Source organism: Cottoperca gobio, chromosome 21, assembly GCF_900634415.1.
Source record: "Cottoperca gobio chromosome 21, fCotGob3.1, whole genome shotgun sequence".
Lineage (NCBI taxonomy): Eukaryota > Metazoa > Chordata > Actinopteri > Perciformes > Bovichtidae > Cottoperca > Cottoperca gobio.
In genome coordinates, this window is record NC_041375.1 from 21,582,191 (window position 1) to 21,605,202 (window position 23,012).

The 23,012-nt window shown below is 40.0% G+C and overlaps 2 protein-coding genes across 14 annotated transcripts in view; one reads left to right on the plus strand and one right to left on the minus strand.

Annotated features, from left to right (window-relative positions):
* On the plus strand, nt 1-5,026 carry LOC115026056 (T-cell surface glycoprotein CD3 zeta chain-like). The gene is made up of 7 exons (XM_029458636.1): nt 1-217; nt 2,733-2,827; nt 3,337-3,369; nt 3,481-3,501; nt 3,583-3,642; nt 3,718-3,747; nt 4,397-5,026. The coding sequence occupies exons 1-7, from the start codon at nt 163-165 to the stop codon at nt 4,478-4,480; spliced, it is 378 nt and encodes a 125-aa protein (XP_029314496.1). The 5' UTR covers nt 1-162; the 3' UTR covers nt 4,481-5,026.
* pou2f1b (POU class 2 homeobox 1b) overlaps nt 5,019-23,012 on the minus strand; it is a 23,639-nt gene continuing 5,645 nt past the window's right edge. Inside the window, exons 1-15 of one of the 13 annotated variants that reach the window (XM_029458628.1) lie at nt 22,253-22,461; nt 21,802-21,867; nt 21,056-21,135; nt 20,230-20,325; nt 18,743-18,922; nt 17,705-17,825; nt 17,501-17,592; nt 16,215-16,388; nt 15,846-15,987; nt 15,521-15,675; nt 13,978-14,160; nt 13,678-13,792; nt 12,955-13,282; nt 12,746-12,834; nt 5,019-11,583 (exon numbers count right to left, since the gene is read on the minus strand). In XM_029458628.1, the coding sequence (XP_029314488.1) occupies nt 11,321-11,583; nt 12,746-12,834; nt 12,955-13,282; nt 13,678-13,792; nt 13,978-14,160; nt 15,521-15,675; nt 15,846-15,987; nt 16,215-16,388; nt 17,501-17,592; nt 17,705-17,825; nt 18,743-18,922; nt 20,230-20,325; nt 21,056-21,135; nt 21,802-21,867; nt 22,253-22,301 (2,133 nt within the window). In that variant the 5' untranslated portion in view covers nt 22,302-22,461 and the 3' untranslated portion in view covers nt 5,019-11,320. Of the gene's footprint in view, nt 11,584-12,733; nt 12,835-12,954; nt 13,283-13,677; nt 13,793-13,977; nt 14,161-15,520; nt 15,676-15,845; nt 15,988-16,214; nt 16,389-17,500; nt 17,593-17,704; nt 17,826-18,742; nt 18,923-20,229; nt 20,326-21,055; nt 21,136-21,801; nt 21,868-22,252; nt 22,462-23,012 lie in introns of those variants that run through there. The other 12 variants (XM_029458635.1, XM_029458626.1, XM_029458627.1 and 9 more) reach the window with 12 other exon arrangements.

A 23,012-nucleotide genomic window follows, 5' to 3' on the forward strand; every position in this document is an offset into this window, starting at 1 on the left:
TGAAGTTCACACAGCCAATGTGTCAGTCCATTGGCAGGCTGTCAGTTCAGCCACTTCCTGTAAACACAGAAAAATAAGAGTGAGGTAAAGCAGAGACAACCAGGACAGAAAGACAGAAAGAAAAGCTTGTTTCTACAGAAAGAGACACGAGGAGGGAGAGTCATGGACGCGGCAGGTGTATTCGTGCTGTTAGTGTTCCTGCCTGTTTCCTCTGCTGGTGAGTTCCTCAAATACAAAACAACTATTTGTATAAATGTTTGTATATGTGATGAAGGAAACCAATATCACCAGAGAAAAGAGAAAGAAAAGAGTCAGTAGGTGTTAAGAGACTCATTGTATTGCATTGTATTCACGTCCTGATATCTTCCGTAACACGGCCCGTGTTCTCTGGTCAGAAGGTCGAGAGATCAGGCTGCACTCAGCCGTGGAGATGACTTTAAAATAATACCTATAGGGAGGTAACATGTGATGCCTGTGTTGCAAAAGAGTCACAGATGAGATTAGAGCATTATCTTGTGGAAAAAGTGCGTTGGAGGCTTTGTTACCAGGTAATGGAATTAAGACACGAGAGAATATTTCCATTTTCCATTCAATGTTATGAGAGCAGTTGTCTATATTTAGGTCACTGGAAACAGAAATAAAATGAAACACAATCTTGAATCTGACACAGAGAATAAACATTTGTGTTGCTCTTCAAATGTGCACACTGAAGAGGCACTTTGGTTGTGCTACCCTTCTTACTCAGCCGTGTTGGTCAAGGTAAATCTATATGTGTCTGACTATAATTCGGCAGTGTTACATAAAAGTACATTAATGCCCTCCATAACTGGAGACGTTTGCATGAGCAGAAGTTTGTGTGCATTTCAAGTTTCTCAGACTTTCCCTTTTTATGTGGTAGAAGTGGAAAAAAATATATTTTCAAAATGATCAAAAAATACTTTCAAGTCCTGTCATGTGTTTGAGTCGGATCCATCGGGATGAGGGGATTACAAGGAAGCATGAATAAACAATCTCCCTCCAGAATATACCGAGGGTGAAAACACTACAAGTGAATTTCCGCTGCATTAAATCTCCCTCAGCGGAAAAACACTGCGGATATCTGGCTTTATATACAAAATGCAAAATGCACTAAATATTGAATAGGAAATGTGTGCAGCTTTAACATTGATTAAATACAGCACGTACGTTAATTAAAGCAGTTTCCTCTTTGTTTTGGCCTTTAATGGTTCGATGAGAAGTTTGATACCGCGAAGCTCTCGGGCTGCTGGTTGTAGTTTTATATTTAGAGAACAGACGTGAACTTTATATCAAAAACTCTCATCTAACTATAAAAAAACAAAATAAAGTGCATTTCTCAAAATGTGAAACTGTTCCTTTAACTACTAAATGTGAACTGAGCATCGTTCAAACCCACACAACTTTATTTAAAAAAAAACAAAAAACAAAATGCAGGCAGAACTTAATTTCAACACATTATTTTAATAAGTTAACAATTTACATAAATAGGAATAAAAAAACGTACTGTGCGTTACAAAAACATGTGTGTAAAATGTATAATTGTAATAAATATTGTGTGTTAATGACTCTGAAGGCATCATTACAACCCCACAACCTTTAAAAACATTTATTTATTTATTTTGCATTTGCTTGTTCTTTTACATTTTATGTATTTCTATTATTATTTGACTAATAGTTATAGACTAGTTTACTATTTAATAAGCTCAGGCTATTAACAAAATGGTCTTATAATAAATGTGAAAACATAATGTAATTTCATTATATTTATTTATACACTAAATACACAAAACTGAGCTCACACACACACACACACACACACACACACACACACACACACACACACACACACACACACACACAGTAACAGTTATTGCACAATTTGCCTTTCTTTTAAGTATCAAACTCAATTCAAACTAGAAGAAAAGTGACATCCTGAAGCAACTCTACTCGATGTGATTTGATGATAGCTTCAATGAATCCTCACCACTGGCAACGTTTTCTCACAACATGGCTTCTGTTGCAACCGCACAGCGAGATAAACGAGCTTCTTCAAAACCTCAGAGCTGCCAATCTCCCTGACAGGAAGACTCTGAATCTACCGAACTGCAGATATGTAGTTATTTCCTGTTTCAGGGGGTCTTACTCAATCCTCTCATGCGCTTCACTATGTTTCTATTTTCCATCCCATGTTGCTGAGTGGGTGTCCTGTATGTCATGTCATGTATTTAAAACAAGCATCCTGTTCTAGACCTTTTCAAAAGTCTGAGGCGCAACAGTTACACACCACCACCCACATACTGCAGGTCTGCAGAAGACGAGAGAACGATACATATAATAATATAATAATAATAATAATAATTACAATTTCTCCTCTCTGGGGTTAAATGCACATATTATATATATCATACTATGTTTAGTCTTTGTGCACATGGACGTACTGAAGTTCCTAAAGACTAAATATAGTATGATAAGAACATGTCTCAGAAACTACAAGGAGTGTTTGTTTGAACTCATAATAAGTTGAATATCAGATGTCTTACATCTTATTACATAAAGACTTACACATGTGGACCTGCTAAAGGAACTGTTACATCCATCAGATTAAAAAGAACATGTTCTTCTGAAGTGGAGGAAACATGCAACACAATAACACATATTGAAACCCCTCAGAAGTGTCTGTAGATATAATATTCATGACATCTTTTCTCCTGCAGAGATGTTTTTCACAGAGCCGGTCATCTGCTACTTCCTGGATGCGTTCCTGATTGTTTACTGCATCGGTGCCACTGCGCTCTTCTTCAGAGAGAAAGTGAGTTACGGCTCCGGAAGCGATAACTAGTCGATTAATGTGAAGGTTTCTTATTGACCGTTTTAATAACTTATTATTCATTCAACACGCAAAAACACACGATACTTCTGGTTAAGGCTTTTTAGATGTTAAACCTGTGCTTACAAAAACATTTTTTATCAATTAATCTGACAATTTTGTATTAGATTAATCGATTAATTGTCTATACAATTTGTCTAAAATAGTAAAAAAAATGTAAATTACAGTTTTTCAACATTGCTTGTTTCGTCCGGCCAACAGACAAAACAACAATTTAATTAATTTATAATGATATAAAACAAAAAAAGTAACAAATCCTCACATTAAAGAAGCTTAACATTTTTGCTCAACAGATTACAATAATCAGTTCTAAGTTTGGACTCTTGTAACTTGTGATGGAAGTTTATCACGATTAATCTGCAACTCACTGAAGTAAGTTGCAGACTTGTTATTTTATGTATTTAAAATACTTTTCCCCTCTTTCCGTGTAGTTTTCCTTCCTAGCTGCGGCTGCTGGAGAGCCTGTAAGTCTCCATGTTTCTTATTTCTTATATATTGTGTTTATTTATGCGAGTAGGCTCCATGTATTTCTGCTTGATGTGCATTTCACTTCTTTTGTATTTCTCACTAAATAGAAAGAAGAATGCATTTACCAGGTAAGAAGAGCTCACTCAACACTTTATGTTCAAACTCTGCCGCTCAGCGTAAACATATTTATTTATCATTTTCTTCCCCAGGAGCTTGACAGACCAACGGATTCTGATCCTTACCAGGTGCTTCAACCAGCAAAAAGAAAAGTAAGTGGCTGGAGACTTTTAAAGGTCACATTCTCGTTCTGGGGTCTAAACTGTTAATTATTTGATCTCTTCTAGGCAAAAGCTGGCAAGAAAAAGAAATCTGGGGTAAGATGCTTCACTTCTAATTTGAAAAAATAAAGAATCTTTCTACAATTGTAGAATATATTCAGAACATTTGCAAATGTTTTGTCCACTTCCTGTGCTATAACCACAGGAAACGTGGTTTCATGTATTTTAAGCAAAAGCTCCCTAATGCGTAGAAATACATACATGCAGGTCGTACATTAAATAAGTCTCGTTTTAGAACACACCACAGGTGTTAATGTTTTATTTTAACGATGTACACATTATTTATACAATAGGGCTGCATATACAATTATTTTTTATATATATATATACACATAAATATATATATTTATCAACAGAAACAATATCACCAACTATATTCATCATTTATTTGAATGTTAATCTTTCATGCAAAGATGTCAGAAACTGTTTTAATTAAGTCTCAAAGATGGAGATTTTCTGCTTTTCTCTGTTTATCATATCAAATTGAATATCTTTGGGTTTTGAACTGACAAAATTAAAAACATTACAACGGACTTTGAGAAACTGGGGTGAACTTTATTCTGACATTGATTAATCTAAAAAAAGAATGCAGATTAATGAAAAGGCAAAGTACATGCAGTACCCCTGACGTCAGCAGAGCTGCGGGTCTGATTGTTACAGATGTTTAACTGTCTGTCCTCTACAGTCGCCTCCAGCTGTGCAGGATAAAGATCCCTATGAGTCTCTGCTCTCCAACGGATCATCTCCTCCTGCGCCGTCTCCCCACTGAAGTCCTGCACCTTCAACAGACTGCTAATAGATCTGAAACAATTACATAATAAACTGATCCAAAGACAATTGGGCGAGTATTTGGATGATCAATTCATCTTTTTAATAATACATCAAGCAAAAAGCTCTCGAGCTTCTCAAAGATTTGCATTTTCTTAGCTGTAAGTGAATTTAAAGAAATCCCCCTTCCACTATATTGTAATGAGCCTTTTTTTCATATTACATTTAATAAAGCTAATAACAAAAATGAAAATTGAATTAAGAAAATAATTAACTACTTCAAGCTCCTAGAGCCGGAGACTAAACTCTCACATTTACATATCTAACAGCAACTATGAGGCTGTAAGCAGTGGTTGCTAACATGCTAATGCTAACAATGCACGCTATCATTTATCAATTAGCTTAGCACAAAGTACAGTAGCAGCTAATAGGAAGGCTTTTAGTTATAAAGGTACGTTTAGAGCTTATAGTGGCGCTATAGGAAGAGCATGGCTCCTGTATATTGTGTGAGTGAATACCAATAAAAGTCGAAGCACATGTCAAAACACTTGGAAAATGGTTTAATGATGTTTACAACAAAAGAGAACTGTACATTTACAGTAAAAGATTATCTTTATATGTGTATAAAAACAAAACAAACAAAATTACAGCAGACAAATGCATCAAAAAACTACTTTGTATCCTGATTCACATACTTAAAACTCCTACACAACCTTTCAGTTCTACGCCCCCCATGCCTGGAGGCAGTTTCTTTAGTTGTATTCTTTTCCTTGTAGTCAAATTGGAGCAGTGTCCCTCAGTGTTGTTGTCCGTGATGGAAATCAGGACTCTTTACATTAAGAGTCCTGGAAAGACGATTATTATCAGACTGCAGAATAAGAAACAGAAAATAAATCAGGGACACGTTCCTTTAGATGAGCCCAAGGTTTCCATCGTGAGTAGTAAATGTTTTACAGGATGCAGTTCTGGAGATACACAGACATAATATGTACATAGTTGGCGTTTTTTCTTTTTTTTCTTCTCATTTTTCTTATCTTGTTGAAAGCCATGGTCACTTGGGCTGTGAACTGATAAATCACACACACATGACACACCCAAAAACATACAAAAATACTATATCTTTAACCTACCAAGAGTAAGACAGTTCTGAAATTAGTTCCATGCTGTGACAGAAAAAAGAGATTACGACAAACAAACGAGAAACAGACGCTTTTTCACGCAAGTTTTTCTCAGAAATATACCAAAATATACATCTAAGCTTTGGAATCACTGCGGCTAGGACTAAAGCCAGTGCTGGGTTTGTCTCTTAATACACATGCTGCAGGGTGGAAAGGGAGAGAAGAACAGAGAAAGACACAGGACAGAGAGATATCTTTGGTATCTGCATTTGTCAAAAGTTAAATATTTGGATTTTTGCTTTGGGATAGCGCTTGTGAGGTCCTTCAACCTCACTCGGAGTAAAGCATTAAACAAAGTGTCACTGAAGTCCGTCGGACAGAGCCGGAGGGACACAGTCCATGCAGAGTGACAGGACCATGATGCATAGTGTCACAGCTGATCAGAGTCTGTAGTGAAGAGACGATGTCAAAGGAGGGAGCAGAAGAGGGGCGGGGGGGAAGGGACACAGCAGTGAGCTTTAGCGACTGCAGGATGTGTATTCCTGGAGACAACAGGGTAAATGTCCTGGGACTATACAGTGTACGGGTGATGAAGAGACAGACACGCTGTGAGAGGCAGGAAGAGCGTTTTCACCACAGTCCTTGAGAGATAGAGAAAGAGGGGAGGGGGGAACATAATAGCAACAAACGGACAAAACATACAGAGTCCTGAGCATGTACAGTGTGCACAGGATTAACCCTCAGTGTGTATTAACAAACATCACCCAGCTACCACCAGATTGGTTCGTGTCTGTCGGAGAAGCCCGCTCAGCTCCTGTTCAACCCCCCGCCCCTCCCCTCCGATCCCCGCCCACAGGCACTGAAACCGCCGCGCCGACAGGACGCCGGAGTGTTTCCGGGGCGGACACACATTCGCATGCAATAAAAAGCAGATGAATCGAGGACTCGGGTGGGAGCGTGCAGCCGGGATTTGATGCTGAGCAGTTAGGCGGGGATGGGCCGAGAGACGGGCGTCGTTCGTATACAATCAAGTTAGAAGTCTTTGGTTAACGTTGGTACTACAGGAAAGCGAGAGCGGGCTGCGACAGCGCACCGTCATGTGGGAAGACACATACATACCTGTACTTGGTCAAAGTGAAAAACAAAACAAAAACAGGATTGTCAAACTTAAAGTGTTCAAAGGTGTAGGGGTCGTCTATTCATATAACAAAAAGTAACTTTTAACTGACAGTGAAAGGAATAGAATACGCTAAAATAAACTTAAATCTCACGTTACAACAAATCATTCCCATCAAAAGCTGAAAAATACACCAGTGTGCAGCATAAAAACACCAAATTGTGAAATAAAAACAGCAGACATTCATGAGTACTGGTATGTATTCTGTCTCCCCCTTGTGGTGGCCACGACCCTTCACTAAGTCCAGGTACAGGCGGGCTTCTCCACGGACACAAGTTTGTGTATTTTCAACTTTTTTTTTGTGATTTTTAAAATATTTTTTATTTCATAAGTAGATTAAAGCAGGTTTCACTCAGTCTTGAGTTAGAAATGAGGTATACAACAGCTCCTTTTGCCTTAACTGGTGCTCCACACTTCCTTTGTCAACGATAAAAACCAGCAAACCAGTGTGGTGGGTCGACAAACTGCGACTCCATGCATGGCTGATCCACGCGAGCATCTTGAAATCTGGGGACCACGTAATGAAACTAAAGCATTAAAGCAGAGCTGGAGAGATCAGCGGACAGTCGATACGATCATTAGTAGATGAAACGGGCTTACTATGACCCAAAACTGTAGTTGTATCTTTTAGAAACCATAACCTGGCTTGCTTTAACGCTTTAGTTCATCAGACCCCTCCCTGGACCAAAACAAAAATATGTATCAGCATTTTTTAAATTTATTTTTATTCCAATCACTCAAAAACCCGCTGGAAGATGGAAAAAATGCACCATAATGGTTTGCAGACTGCCCTCCCTATTCTCTCTTTATAAGACACTCACTCTCTCTCACACACACACACACACACACACACACACACACACACACACACACACACACACACACCTGCTGGAATTATTAGTAAAGCTTTTCTCACAGGTATCCTCAACCTGTCTGAGTCGCACCTAAAAAAACATAGGTAGCAACATAATCTTCTCACGCTCCAAAATGCCCAAAGTGCACCGTTTTGTTTCAGTGAAAACGATGCACCAGGTGAGCTCAATGCTCAACTCTCTCTCTCTCTCTCACACACACACACACACACACACACACACGCACACACACTCACACAACAATGCTACAATGCTCATGTCTTCTACGTAACAATAAGGCATAAATGATAATGTTAATCTTCTTTGTCAAACTAAGAAAGCCAGTGATCTTGCCCTCTCACACTATACAAAACAATTAAAAGGCATAAAGAAATATAATTAAAAAAAATCAAATGATTGTTAAAGACAGCACAACAAATCAAGTCCACAACGACTCAAACAAAAACAAAGAACTCTATTAAAAGATTAAGATCAGATGCTTCAGTCGGCAGCCTGTACAAGCACTTCCTCGCAGATACACGACAGACGCAGGTGTCAGCGACTCACGCACAACCGAGGCGTGGTCTCAGATTTCTTCTCTTATTTTTTGGTCTCGTCAGTTTTCAAAAGAAATAAAAAATAATAATAATAATAATTGCTATTTCGCAATAATAAAAAGAAGGATTTAGGGGACTTTTTTTTCTTGAGTAAGCATGATAAACACTACATTCAGTCTTGATAACATACTGGTTCAAATATAAAATATTAATATCTTACACGTGTTTATATATATATTTATATGTATAGAGTTAAGAAAAGATCGTTTCTCTAATTCTTAAGTCTTTCCTCAGATAAATATTTCAGTAACATCCTATGGTGCCGATGGCAACCGGTTCATCTTGCTAGCACATGTTCAACCCTTTAGTAACTACAAACAGCACTGAATCAGGACCGAGTCCCTTAAAGACGCCAGCAGCGTGAGCAGCCAGACACCCGCCCAGCTGCAAAGAGAAAGGCTTTTACTTTGGCAAGAAGGATCTCAAAATAATATTCAAACCTGGAAATACCCCATAAATAGTAGTTCTAGAAAATAGCAGTAGTAGGTTGTCCTTTTCATGTTGTTCCTATGTATGGTTCGTCAGTATAAACTTTGAATGGCAAGCCAGACAGTACTTATACATTCTACACTGTTCTATACACAGAAATGCCTAAAGGTGAACATTATGTTTAAGTGCTGCTGAGGTATATTCAGTCAAAGTAATTCAACAGAAAAGAAGTACACAAGAGGATAACATGGACAGACTTCACTGCTTACAGTCTCAGCGACTTAATCATCACTGTGGTAATTGGTTTTGTTATTTGGAAGCAGCAGAACAATGCTACTTTTGATGTGGGGTTTAGTTGAATGTGAAGCACACAACAGCACTTAGCCCAACACTGTGTTGAGTGAGATAATTTGGCAGGTTTTAAAAATTAGTCCACGGACAGATTTAGGGAGCAGCATATTGTTTCATAGCATGCTGATTCAAAATGGCGGCGCTGAGAGGAAGTGTGGTATGTTACTGATGATCCGATCTCAGCATTGACATAAGTGAGCCCTCCAGACGGCAGGGTCTAAACCACAGACCTGATTTTCACAGGGTGTAGTCATAAAGCTATAGGACAGCATGGCCTCTCAAACAGCTCAACTCCACCAGGAGTTTCAGCAGCAAGTTGTTAAAGCTAAGTTTCTGTGATCCTTATCTAGCGGCACCAAATAAGGAATATCTGGTATTGACTGAGGCGGGAGAAGAGGGAAATAATTTGTCAGCAGTGTGGAGAGTAGAGCACAGCAACTACTGAGGAAAACCACTTTGGTTCAAGCTGTTGTTTTATGGCTGAATATTAGTACAAAACCAAACAACAGAACCAGAAAAGTCCAAAACTGCTACCAAAATGGCCAATACAGATGAAAAGGAAACCAAAGCCATCAAATGGCTGAAAGATAACCACGATCAGGCGTTAGGGGCGAGGCCCCGGTGATAAGAGTAAAAAAGAAACTACTTTCTCGTGCCCCAACCCGCCAACACCTCTCTTTTTGGTCAGTTGTGCTGCCAATTAAAAAGTTGAGCGATGAAACACTTTGTCAAAAAAAGAAAAGAAAACGGTCATCTTTGGAAAATGATCATCAAAATATTGCATTTCTATATTCTGTTGACAATGAAGAGAAATTCTGTACTCATAAATATATTGACTAGACTAAGCTACACCGACTACACACAGCAATTATTTTAACAAATATTTTTGGTATATCTTAAAGTACGTAAGCCAGTCGAATGACTGCAGACAGAAAAGACAGAATTTCATTCCTCCCAAAACAGGCAGACTGCAGCTCATCAATCCAGTTTTTTGGTACAGATACTGTGCACAAGTAGATACGACGGTACTACTATTAAAAAAAATTAAACAAAATCACAATACAATAACCCCCATCTAGCCGACGCCACCATACATTTGATATGATGACCATGCCCCCGGACTAATCTTCCCCAACAGATCGGTCGGCCGCAGAGCCCTGTGGATCATGCAGTCACTGAACTCTCAGCATCTGCCTGCTGTAGACAACACATGCAGACGTCTACTTTCTACCTCTGACTCCAAACATAATGTACAGTTTTCCAATAGACCACCATCCAAAACAAATCACCCTTAAATCAGACACGGGACTGCATGTCTGCAGCTCTTTATAAAGCTCTCAACGCAATGTGTTCAGTCATTTTCTATCAGTGTCTATAATCCGCACCGAGACGGTGATTTTACAAAAGCTCGGGAGCTACTTTACCACCGCAGCAAAATGTAAAACTCAGTGTTTCCAGAAAGAGAGACTCGGAGAGACACGTCTTGTCCCTCCGATCCTTAAAGCAATGATAACCTTTATATCGGCCACTTATTACTTGTTATTAAAGCCTTATAACCACGATTAAAAATTGTTAAATTTTAACTTATTAGACTTACAAAGTTCTGAAAATGTAAAAAAAAACAAAAAAAAGGGAAAACAAATCTCTACAATATAACTTTGATATGATTTACGTCCAGGCCTGTCAAAAAAACCCAAAAGAGATTATTAAAGATGGGGTGACACACAAATCCCCATTAGTGATGATGAATATTGTGAAATTAGTAGTAAATCAGTTTAGTTTGAATGTTAAAAAGAGAAAAGTTCTAAAGTTTTTGGTTAGAAGTATTTCAGAGAAAATTCTGACCTGGAAATAGGAGGATATATATCTATCTATATATAGATATATAGATAGATATATATATATCTATCTATCTATATATACACACAAAATGTGAACAGCTTGATGGCGCCGAGGAGATTTTTCATCCTGGTCACTTTTCAAGGTTCATGAGGAGCGGCAGGCCAACAACAGAGTCCATCTGGCGACTGTTTGTTGGAAAATAAACATCCAAGAATCATAAAAAGAAAAAGGACAAGAAACAAATTAAAAAGTCAACCTCAACCTCACTTGAGGTTGTTTTCTTTTTGGTGGCAGCAAAAGGATTAAATAATGATAGATACAATGTAAAGAATGTGGGGTGGTTAGTGAAGTGCAGAGCCGATATTAAAACGACCTCCCTATTTCCTACGTGGTGTGAAAAGAGTAGTGCACGACATAAGAAATAGGGCGTTAATTCAGGATGCAGCCTGCCTGGCTTCACTGGGCCTTGGAGGCAGTGGTAATGGTCGAGGCTTGCACAGGCACAGCGGCCGTGGTGGCTTGGTGATGAGCATCTGAAGTGACCTGCAGCCCCCCCGCCCCGGCCGACAGCAGGCTGACGGGGTTGCTGGTGAGCAGCGACAGGTTCTGGGGGTTGAGGAAGAGCGGCGTGGTCATAAGGTTGGACGTGTTGCCAGAAGCGTTGGTGAACAGCAGGTTGCCATCCAGAGAAGTGATGGGGATCTGACTCGAGGCCAGAGCTGCGGAGGAGACGGAAAGACGATGTGATTAGACGGAGAGCGAGGGGAGGAGACGATTCTGATCATTTCAGTTATTTGTAATGTAAGAAGATTTCATGTTTCTAGCTTTGCAAATATACTTTCATCTAAATAAAATGTTCAACGCAGGACTTTCACTTGTAACAGAATATTGTTTTTATAGTTTGGTGTTAGGATTTTAATACCTGAACACTTCTTCCAACTGTCAAAGTAAATACATACAAATAATTTACTTGGTGTAAAAAGAATCAAATGTTTTTACTGTTTATTATCTCTCAGCACGATTAACCTCATGGGCGGGGTCCGAATTATTCTTTCTCTTAATATGCAAATGACTTGTGGGCTCATTAAATCTTTGCTTTAAATTACACAAACAATGTGTTATAGACATGTTATTTTGTTCTTTGTAAAAGTCTTTGGCCATTTTATTTATTTATTAATAATTCAGGTTTGGGCCTCCATACACAAGGTTTCCAAAACAGCTGAATGATCAAATATATATTTATAATAGTCTATAAATATATATTTATAGACTATTATATATATTTATAGACTATTATAAATATATATTTATAGACTATTATAAATATATATTTATAGACTATTATATATATTTATAGACTATTATATATATTTATAGACTATTATATATATTTATAGACTATTATAAATATATATTTATAGACTATTATAAGGTATTTTTGTGGTCAAATACCCTTAAACTACATTCTTCCTCCTGACTCCCTGTCACGCTACCAACGATTATACTGGTTTTCGATTAAAGTAGGTCACCAGTATGTGACTTAAGCGGTCACCACTTTTCAGCCGTCAGCAGTACACACAATGTGTGTGTGCGCTGAGAGGTATAGCCGTGTTCTTTCAATCCAAGAAGTAACCATCATGACATGCTCTGCAGAGCAAACAATGTTAGTTTGGGCTTCTAGTTTGCCCGCTCTCTATCTCGTCTTTTCTGTCTCTGTAAAACATCCCGACCCGTCTGCAACGGAGCTGTCAATACAAACAAGGATGGAAAATCCCAGCTCCATACATACCATGAAACTGGGACTGTACTAAGTGTGTAGTGTGTGACAAATATGGATATACTTGTAAAGGAAGAATTGAATATACAAACATTGATAGACACCTTGGATGGTAGCCAAGGTGCTGTTGCTCAAGAGGGCAGGACTCAGCGCACCACCAAGGCCACCAGAAGTCAGACTGAGCAGGGCCCCGCTGGACACACACACACACACACACACACACAGAGGATCATTTAGATGAACAGAGAAGACACCTGAAACTCCACAGACGTAATATTCATTACATCAATGCTTGAACAGAACGTATACTAACCCCGGAGAAAACTGGGAGGAGGCCATCAGTCCTGGGTTGAGCCCAGCAGCAGCAGCAGCCATAGCCGCAAAGCTGCTGGGTAACTGGGCCCCCTGCAGCGCCGCGGACAGCCCTGAGGCCGACAGCCCTGAGGCCGACAGCATCAGCTGACCCGGCCCTAAAGTTGTGGCCATGGATGTCGGGGCCTGGGTGAAGATGGTGTGCCCCTTACTGTCTGAAGTCGTGGAATGAATGGTCGTTGGCGACGGGCTTAAAGATGGAGAACTGGCTGTAGTAAATATAGGTGCAGTGGAGATGACGGATGCCGTGTTTGTTCCAACTGTCGTGCCTTTGAGGGGGGGGGGGGGGAACAAAACACAAGTTAACCTTAAATTCAATTATTATGCAGTGATGCTGATCTTCAATGTAGTGTGAGCCCCCCGGGCCCCACAGGTGGTCATACGAGTGGGTCCCTAATAACACTATAGCGTTGACCTTGTGTTTAATGCGAGATGGTTATAATGACTAAATTCATTGAATATAAAAACTTAATTTATAAAACATTATACAAACCAAATATGATACGAGTCAGATATTATGTGAAACAAGTTGTGATTCAATAAATACAAATTATTAATGTGTCCTTTATGATTTTAATGTGTACAGGCAACATCACTGACTGTGTGATTAGATGCACATTTTCATGAAGGCAAACACACACATGTCAAGCACACCCATACACACCTGCGAAAGACAAACTGGAGACGCTGGTGCTGGTGAGAGGCATCACTGGGTTTACAGTCAGAGTGGTGGGTGTGTTAATAGTTGGGCTGTTCACAAGGCTTGCTGTGCTGGCCACCTGGGAAACAGAATAAGAGGGAGGATTAAATGAGATCCTGTGTTAAGAGTGTCATTCAACTACAGCGACAAATAAACGTATTGAATATTTTGGTATTTCCACGGAACAAAAAAAAGTGTAACTGATCCTCAAATTGATCCAGGAACAGAACAGAGACTGAACACATCTGGTGCGTCCATCCTTACCAAAGGGCTACTGGGGGTATAGATGGTTTTGATGGCGGTGCCGATTCCACAGTTGCTGCTGGGGGGGTTAATCCTTTTCTCTTTCTGCCGGCGATTACAGAACCAGACCCGGATCACCTCCTTCTCCATGTTGAGCTGGTCAGCGATCATGGTGATCTCTTCAGAGGTAGGTTTTTGGTTCTGCTTGAAGAGGGCAAAAGAAGCCAGAGACGCCCCGTGAGCCCTGAGGAGCTTATTGTCTGTTTAACGTGAAGACTTTACATATTTTACTATTTCAATATGAAATGGTAAAAGCTAAAACTTTATTTCTCTGCTTATATCATTATTAACTTCAGGAATATGAGTTTATTTTTTTATTCCAGGAGAAAAGACTAAGAACAATACGAGGAAGACAATAAACAGATAGTGAATAAGAGAACAAAGTGTGTGAGTGTGTGTGTGTGTGTGTGAGAGTGTAAGAGTGTGAGTGTGTGAGTGTGAGAGTGAGATTGTGAGAGTGAGATTGTGAGAGTGAGATTGTGAGAGTGAGATTGTGAGAGTGAGATTGTGAGAGTGAGAGAGTGAGAGTGATTGTGTGAGTGAGAGTGAGAGAGATTGTGAGAGTGAGAGTGAGATTGTGAGAGTGAGATTGAGATTGTGAGAGTGAGATTGAGATTGTGAGAGTGAGATTGTGAGATTGTGAGAGTGAGATTGTGAGAGTGAGATAGTGAGATTGTGAGAGTGAGATTGTGAGAGTGAGATTGTGAGAGTGAGATTGTGAGAGTGAGATTGAGATTGTGAGAGTGAGATTGTGAGATTGTGAGATTGTGAGAGTGAGATAGTGAGAGTGAGAGAGTGTGAGAGAGTGTGAGAGTGAGAGAGTGTGAGAGTGTGAGTGAGAGAGTGAGAGAGTGTGAGAGTGAGCGTGTGAGAGTGAGGGTGAGAGTGAGAGAGTGTGAGAGTGAGATTGTGAGAGTGGGTGTGAGAGTGAGAGAGTGTGAGTGTGTGAGAGTGTGAGAGTGTGAGAGTGTGAGTGAGAGAGTGTGAGAGTGAGAGAGTGAGTGTGTGAGAGTGAGAGTGAGAGTGTGAGTGAGAGTGTGTGTGTGAGAGTGAGAGTGCGAGAGAGTGTGAGTGAGAGTGTGTGAGTTTGTGAGAGTGAGAGAGTGTGAGTGTGTGAGAGTGAGAGTGTGTGAGTGTGAGAGTGTGAGAGTGTGAGAGTGTGAGTGTGAGAGTGTGAGAGTGAGAGTGTGAGAGTGTGAGTGTGTGAGTGTGTGAGTGTGTGTGTGAGAGTGTGAGTGCGAGAGAGTGTGAGTGAGAGTGTGTGAGTGTGTGAGTGTGTGAGTGTGTGAGAGTGTGCGAGTGTGTGTGAGTGAGTGTGTGTGAGAGTGTTTTAAACTGTCAGTCTTGGGTGAGATTTAGATTTTTAAATTAAGATAATCAAAATATTAATGAGAATAAAAACATTTACAGTAATGCTGATACAAAGACTAATCCTACCTTTGCCACCACCGATGCTATAATAATAATAACAACAAAAACAAAGTCATGAAAATGAGTTTCGAACCTCTATAAAGCTCTTTTCTAAGGCCACTCGGATGTTGGTCTCAATACTAGTCCTCTTCTTCCGTCTGCGGTTGATCCCCTCTATGCCCATGCCCGGGGAGCCCAGGGCACTGGGGCTGGACAGCGCCTGGTCAGATGTCAGGTTCTCTGCACAAACAGCACCGACACAAAGAGAAGAGAGGTAAAGACAAGGTCCTGTAACGAAACACAACCCACGCTGCCCTTTGCCCAATACTGATGTGTGGAAAACAAAGAATAGATATGCAGAGCGATGCCTCATGCCATGTGCTTCTGTACCACTTGTTCAGGTGGGTTGAAGAACAAACCTGCATCATTGAGCCACTTCTCCAGCAATGGCTTGAGTTTGCACATGTTCTTAAAGCTCAGATTCAAGGCCTCAAAGCGAGAAATGGTAGTTTGGCTGAAATCGTTTCCGTACAGCTTCCCCATGGCCAGGCCAACATCCCCCTGGTGAGAAGGAGGGAGCGAGAGAAAACATGTAACACTGCATTTTACCCACATCCAAGACACCACTGTAGCTCAGTTAATTGTTAGTATACGTACTATGAATTTGAGTGTGAGAATATGTTCATCGGCAAAACATAAATACATGAATTGCTAAGCCCCTCCCTAGAACGGCCCTGTCCAATTCCACATTGAGAGGAACAATACATTTATGTAAATGTTACACACACCTGTGTGAAGCCCAGTTTGATACGCCTCTGTTTGAAGGTCTTGGCAAACTGTTCCAGTTCCTCCAAATCGCTAGGCTCCTCCAGAGTCGGAGTATCCAACCGTTTGGTTGGTGTCTGACTGTGGGTTAGGGACAAAATAGGGGTGGCAGCTGTTGTGCGGGTTGGAGTGGCAGGCTGCAGAGGAAAGAATTTAATTAAATGTAATTGTTATTAATGTGAAGTCTGCCAAGAGGAAATGTAAAAGAATACAAAGGACAGCGACAAATGCACCAAGCAAATATAAATAAATAAATAAATAAATAAATATATATATATAAATAAATAAATATATATAAATAAATAAATATATATAAATAAATAAATAAATAAATATATATTTATTTAGATATATTTATATATAAATAAATAAATATATATATATATAAATATAGATATATATATATATATTATATTATATATATATATATATATAGATTCTATATATATATCTGTCTGTCTATATAGATCTCTCTCTCTCTCTCTCTCCCTACTCTCTAACCTCTCTCTCTCTCCTCTCCCTCTCTCTCTCTCCCTCCTCTCTCCCTCTCTCCCCTCTCTCTATCTCTCTCTCTCCCTCTCTCTTCTCCCTCTCTCTCTCTCTCTCTCTCTCCCTCTCTCTCTCTCCCTCTCTCTCTCTCCCTCTCTCTCTCTCTCTCTCTCTCTCTCTCTCTCCCTCTCTCTCTCTCTCTCTCTCTCTCTCTCTCTCCCTCTCTCTCTCTCTCTCTCTCTCTCCCTCTCTCTCTCTCTCCCTCCTCTCTCTCTCCCTCTCTCTCTCCTCTCTCTCCCTATCTATATCTCTCTATCTACTATACTATATCTCCCTATCTATCTATCCTATACATCTATATATATATCTCCCTTCTCTATATACATCTCCCATATATATCCCTATCTATCTATCTTCTCCCTCTCCCTATATATATATATATCTATACATCTCTATATATATATATATATATCTCATATATATATATATATATCTATATTATATATATACCTCTATCTAATATATATATATATATATATATATATATATATATATATACATATATATATATATATATATATAGAGAGATAGAGAGAGAGAGAGAGAGAGAGAGAGAGAGAGAGAGAGAGAGAGAGAGAGAGAGAGAGAGAGAGAGAGAGAGAGAGAGAGAGAGAGAGAGAGAGAGAGAGAGAGGCTTTGTGATGTGATGTGACAACTGGATCACAGCTGGAAATATGTGAGCACAGCCAGTATAACTAACCTGAGTTGCGAGGGTGATGCTTGCTTGAGTCGGCAGGAGGTTAGCTTGGCTTTGAGGTAGTTGAGTTAGAAGACTCTGGGCTTGCAATATGCCTACAGAGTGAAGTATTGTTTTTAAGTATGCTTTCATAACAAAACAATACTTGGAATACATCTCTTTTCTTAATTCTGCATGCAACTCAAACACTGCACGTATTTCCCTCACCCTGTTGGCCGTGCGGTGTCTGTGAGATGATGAACTGAGTGGGCTGCAGCTGTGTGGCGATCGGGTGGCCAGGCTGCAGCAGAACAAACTGTGGCATACTGAGATTCTGCGGTTGTAGCTGCTTCCAAAGAAAAGACAAATGAATGATCAGTGCATTCAAATAGAGAAAGTTGCTGTTTATAACACAGCACATCTCCACAGCGTCAGTGACTATAAACTAACACACCCAGGTTCAGACTGGTACAACTGGAAAACATACATACTCATTATATTTCTCATCAGACTATGATCATCAGGGTATGTCAATTAGGCCAATAAATAATATATACCAACCAATGTCAAACCTGTATTTAGTTATTAGCAGTAACATAGTTCAGTGCTGTTCCTCAGGTACTGTCATGGACTTAAAAGCAATTATCGTGGCTGAGACATTACCACAGATAGTCAGCACAATTATCTTTATAATAGTTTGTATAGCCTGAAGCCAAACGTGAGTTATTTATTTATTATTTTTCTATTATCTAGTTAGTGAACGCTGGCTCATTTGACCCCAGAAAAAAAATCAGTGGCTGATTCAAGGAGTAAAAGAGTAATCAGAATAAAAAGTAAGTCATATGTTGGTCTACAACAGACTCCTCATCTATAACATACGTATTCTCTGTTTGAAACCATTGTTCAATTAAGATACAGTATGTTCCTGATAAAATACATTGTCCACTTAACAAAATAAAATAAAAACTAATTCAAATCCCTTATTTGACATTCATAAAGCCAAGCATTTATTTATTACTATAATACAGCTTTAAACCTCTCATGGGGTTTCCCAATCAAGTTGAAATGACATATTCTGTAAGTCCTGTACTGCTTTGTAAACCAACTGTGGTTTAGTGTTCCACTAAAACAAAATGCAAGTTGGTACAGCTTTTTAAAGAGTAAAGCATCGAAGTGCTTTTCAAGCTCTTTCGAGGTACCTAAAACAAAAATGTCCAGACTCTCAAAGTCTTTATCATCACATCTAAATTGTTGATCATATCTTACAGAGGCGATCTGGATGGGCTGTGACAGGGGCAGCTGGGTAATAGGTGTGGCTGCGGAGGCCGAGATGCTGGCCCCAGTGGTGCAGTTCTGCTGGTTCGCCGAATGCTGCACGGCTGCAGCCAGGAGTTGAGCTTGGGCCTGCTGGATCAACATCTGCTGCTGCGCTGGGGTCAGGGTCAACTGAAGAGCCGAGAGAAGGAGAGAGAGACAAAGATGGGCAGACAGACAGAGAGACAGAGGGATGCAGTGGTGATAGGAGGTCAGAGAGAGAGAGAGAGAGAGAGAAAGGGGAAACAGAAAGATAGAGAAAGTAAGTAGCGTTTAGGCAAATCAGTTTTATGTTCTACGAAAGAGATCGGTTAGGTTAGTGTTGTCATGATACTTGAGTTTTGGCTTCGATACCCATGAAAAGTTTAATATCTAACAAAAACATTACAACAATACTACAGCAGTAGGGCTGCACAATATATTGTTTTGTTTTTTTAAGTCATCGCGATATTGCACTCAGGGATTTTAAGAGAAATGTTTAGTTTGTTTGATAAAAGAATGTTGGAAAGAACCGAGTACAATTTAATATCTGTTTACTTATTACAAGTATTATCTTTATCACGATGCTCAACATTATTGCATAAATTCCTCATATTATGCAGCCCTACTCAGCAGGATATTACAAAAATGTGTGTGTTGCGTCGAAGATTTATGGCACGTGTCATGCCACGTGACATGGATAGGACTCCGTCTTCATTAAGTGCAATGAAATAAAATCGTAATCCATCACTGCCTTGCTCCAGTCTTACCAACAACAGGTGGACAGCAATTTTGATGCTGTTGCCAACAGCTGCTTCAGTTCACTGTGATGAACTCGGCACTTCTCTGTCTAGTTCGAATGCTTTACTTTATTATTCCAATTTGTGTAAACACCCTTGAATTGGATTCAAAATCATGCTAAATACATTAGCTCAAAGTACTGACAGTTTATTTTCTTATTGAATTTAACTTTTCACAAAAGGTATGAAAGTAGTATTGAAACTGTCAATATCGTGTCAACACTAATATAAAGCCCAGACAGAGAGAAGACATGCAGCTGATCAAAGGCACAAGTGCAAATGAGCATGTTGATGTCATGTTCAAACTCAAATCCACATGCACAGTAAACATTCACTCCTGCATAGCATAATAGCAGCTTCTTCATTACAGTGCGGCCTCCGAGAGAACATGGATGGATATGAAATGTGTCATGTGGTTGGCCTGACCACGAGTGTACAGACACATCAAGGCTATGTCCAAACCCATCCTTACATTTTCTGTAATGGAAGAATTTGGACATAGTCTCACAACAACGGGGATGAACAGGCAGACGCAGAATCAGGGCAAGCGCTCATTTCATCACCCAATCCCTCAGCCAGGGTTGATCAAGTTGAGGTGTTGCCCCAGATGCATGGCTACGACTCTTTTAACTCAAAGCAATGAGGCAACAGGTCACTTACTCCTGCAATCTGTCCCCCGGCCAACATTAGCTGGGTTTGAGGCAATACGCTCTGCTGTACGGAGGTCGGAAGAGCACTGGAGTCTTCCGACTTCGACTAGTGGAGGTGAAGCAAAGAGGGAAGCTTAGAGGAAACCTTCCTACAGGTGTAAGTGAGCATTGTTGACAGCATGAAGTAGTCTCTTAATTTCATGTCATGTCTGTTACTATGAAAACAACAAGTTTCAAAACGTTTTTAAATTAAAGCAATTTGAAAGCATTCAGACCAAAAGGAACAGTCTAAATAAAATAAGCAAAACACTACACTGTACAATGAAATATGTGTGCTACCTGATCGGCTCTCTGAGAATGAGCCTTTAGTCTTTGAGCAGGGAGAGGAATTTGAATTAAATAGGAAGTGAGAAAGTGGCTATTTAAATGTGCTGCAGCCTTCAGAGACAGGGAAAGTGAATGGGAAGGGAGGGGAGAGTTGAGATGCTAATTAAAATAACTGTTATGCAGTGCATGTAAATTCTGCATAGATTTGCATATTCTCTGCCATCTGTTTCCGAGCAACTGCAGAGCAGCTAATTAGCATACAGGGTTGATTAATCTGCCGTGTTGCCAAGCGACACAATGAGAGCCTGGCTCATAAATGAACTTGCTTGTGCATGTGTGAGTGCATATGAGCATACCTACGTTCAAACTTCAGACCTTATTTCATACACTACTACAATTAAGATGTGTCACTACACAAAAACATTATCCTTTAGACATTTGTTCCTTTCACAAAACTAGGACGACAAGAAAATGACTTAAAGTGTGTGATGGTGTGCATCATGCATTACCTGTTGGAGCAGGGCTTGTGCGTGTGCATTAGTGATTGGCACCGTCTGCCTCTGAAAGTCGAACCCATTGATTTGGATTCCTGAGGACGAAAATACAGTTAATGAAACGTGCCGTCAGAGGAACAGAGAAGATGTTATTATTATTATTATTATTATTATTATTGTGGTTTAACTGGCAATATAATCTACGCTGATATTGGTTCAATTATACTACTTAGCATACTTATGGAGAACAAACTGCTGTCAGTTGCAAGGAAAACATATATTTAAAAGTGACAGCCTGATCCAAAGTCATTTCACAGCTGCAGACATTTTACATAATTAAATATTAACAGTATGGGCTTACACAAAAATAATTAACATTTACTTAATTCAGCCTTACATAATAGGAATATAAAAGCACTGAATCTACGACGTTCAGTCTCAGTTTGATCATTGGTATCGCAGAATCACTGGGACAAATTAGTGTGACATTCAAGTGAGGGAGACTGCTCTGTGAGGTAAACACTTCACGTGACAAAGAGGACTGCTAACAAGGATTTTGGAAAGCTGCCATGTCTTTTTTTTTGTAATGAGTTAATAATCCAAAAGGTGGACAATAGAGAGCTTTTTCTGATTTGTACTGCAGAAAAATGTTAATTTTGGTTGTGAATTTGAAACCTGTTGAATGAGGAGGTAAAACTCTGCACATCCTGATTTCAGTCCAGTAAACAAAAAAGAAAAAGAAAAAGCTGCAGGTCACTCACCGGTGTTCCCGTCACCACTTTCCATTGCACATTTAGTAGTTTCTGAATGATTAGTCACTTTAGCATCTGGAAAAGCCAGACAGAGACAGACAGTGAGACAAACTCACACCCACTGTCGGTAAAAACATAACAACTCTGTCTTGATGATTTGAGGAGCCCTTTCACTTTAACCTGAGTGTGTATATATTCCATAATTGCATGATAATCCTATCCTGCTAAAACATTTCTGTCACATGCACCACTCAAAAGCGGCAAACAACATTACCGAGCAAAAACACCAACACAAACCAGCTGTTTGCAGTAGGAATGACATGGTAACTGACAATAAACGCTTATAAAGTCACATTTTAAGGCAAAGGGTGCCTGGTCAACCTTTCCCAATTCAAACAAGGACGCCCACTAACAACAAAACCCAGCTGAGCTCCATCAACAACGTCATTGAAAAACTCACCTGCTCTTGCTCCACCTGTGTTTTCCAGCATGGTTACAAAACCTATCATGGAAAATTGCCTCTGCCAGGCAAACCCACCACCAACAGGGCGTCCGGCTCTCTGTTCTTCCTCCCACTCCTCCCTCTCTTCACTCTCCACTGGTCAGCAGCGAGCAGAGTTCAATACAACCACAGCAACACACAGCAACACACAGACACAGTGGCACTGTCCGCCGCACGGTTCACTGAGCAACACTGGGATACGCACACTGGGAAAGCCAACAGGGTTTAGGCAAACAGCTCTCCTTCCCTGTCTTTGCACTCTTTTCTTTTCTTATAGCTCTGCCCCTCTCTCTTTTACAGTGCCTACTTTGCACTCACTCGCTCTCTCTCTCACTCACTCCCTCTCTCTCTCCCTCTCTCGTGCCAAGATTGTCTGTACTTCTGAAAAAGTTCAACCTCTCCCTCTTGCTGGAATGAAACAAACGACAAGTGCAGCTGGCGGCCTCCTCCAACTCTGCCCCCCCCCCCCCCCCCCCCCCCCACCCTGCTCCAACTCTATAATGAAGCATAATCAGTATTCAGCTGATTAAAGCCGTATGCAAATCTGCCCCTGCCTCGTTAGCAATGCAAGGCTTTGAAGTCCTGCGAGCGACGCATTTCACACCGGGCTCTGAAAGCTTTCTGCATAATTTAAACCCCTATAAATATTTATCAGCTCATTAGCATATTAATTGGATGGCTTTTGGAGGACGATAAAAAACAGGGGAATAAGGACGAC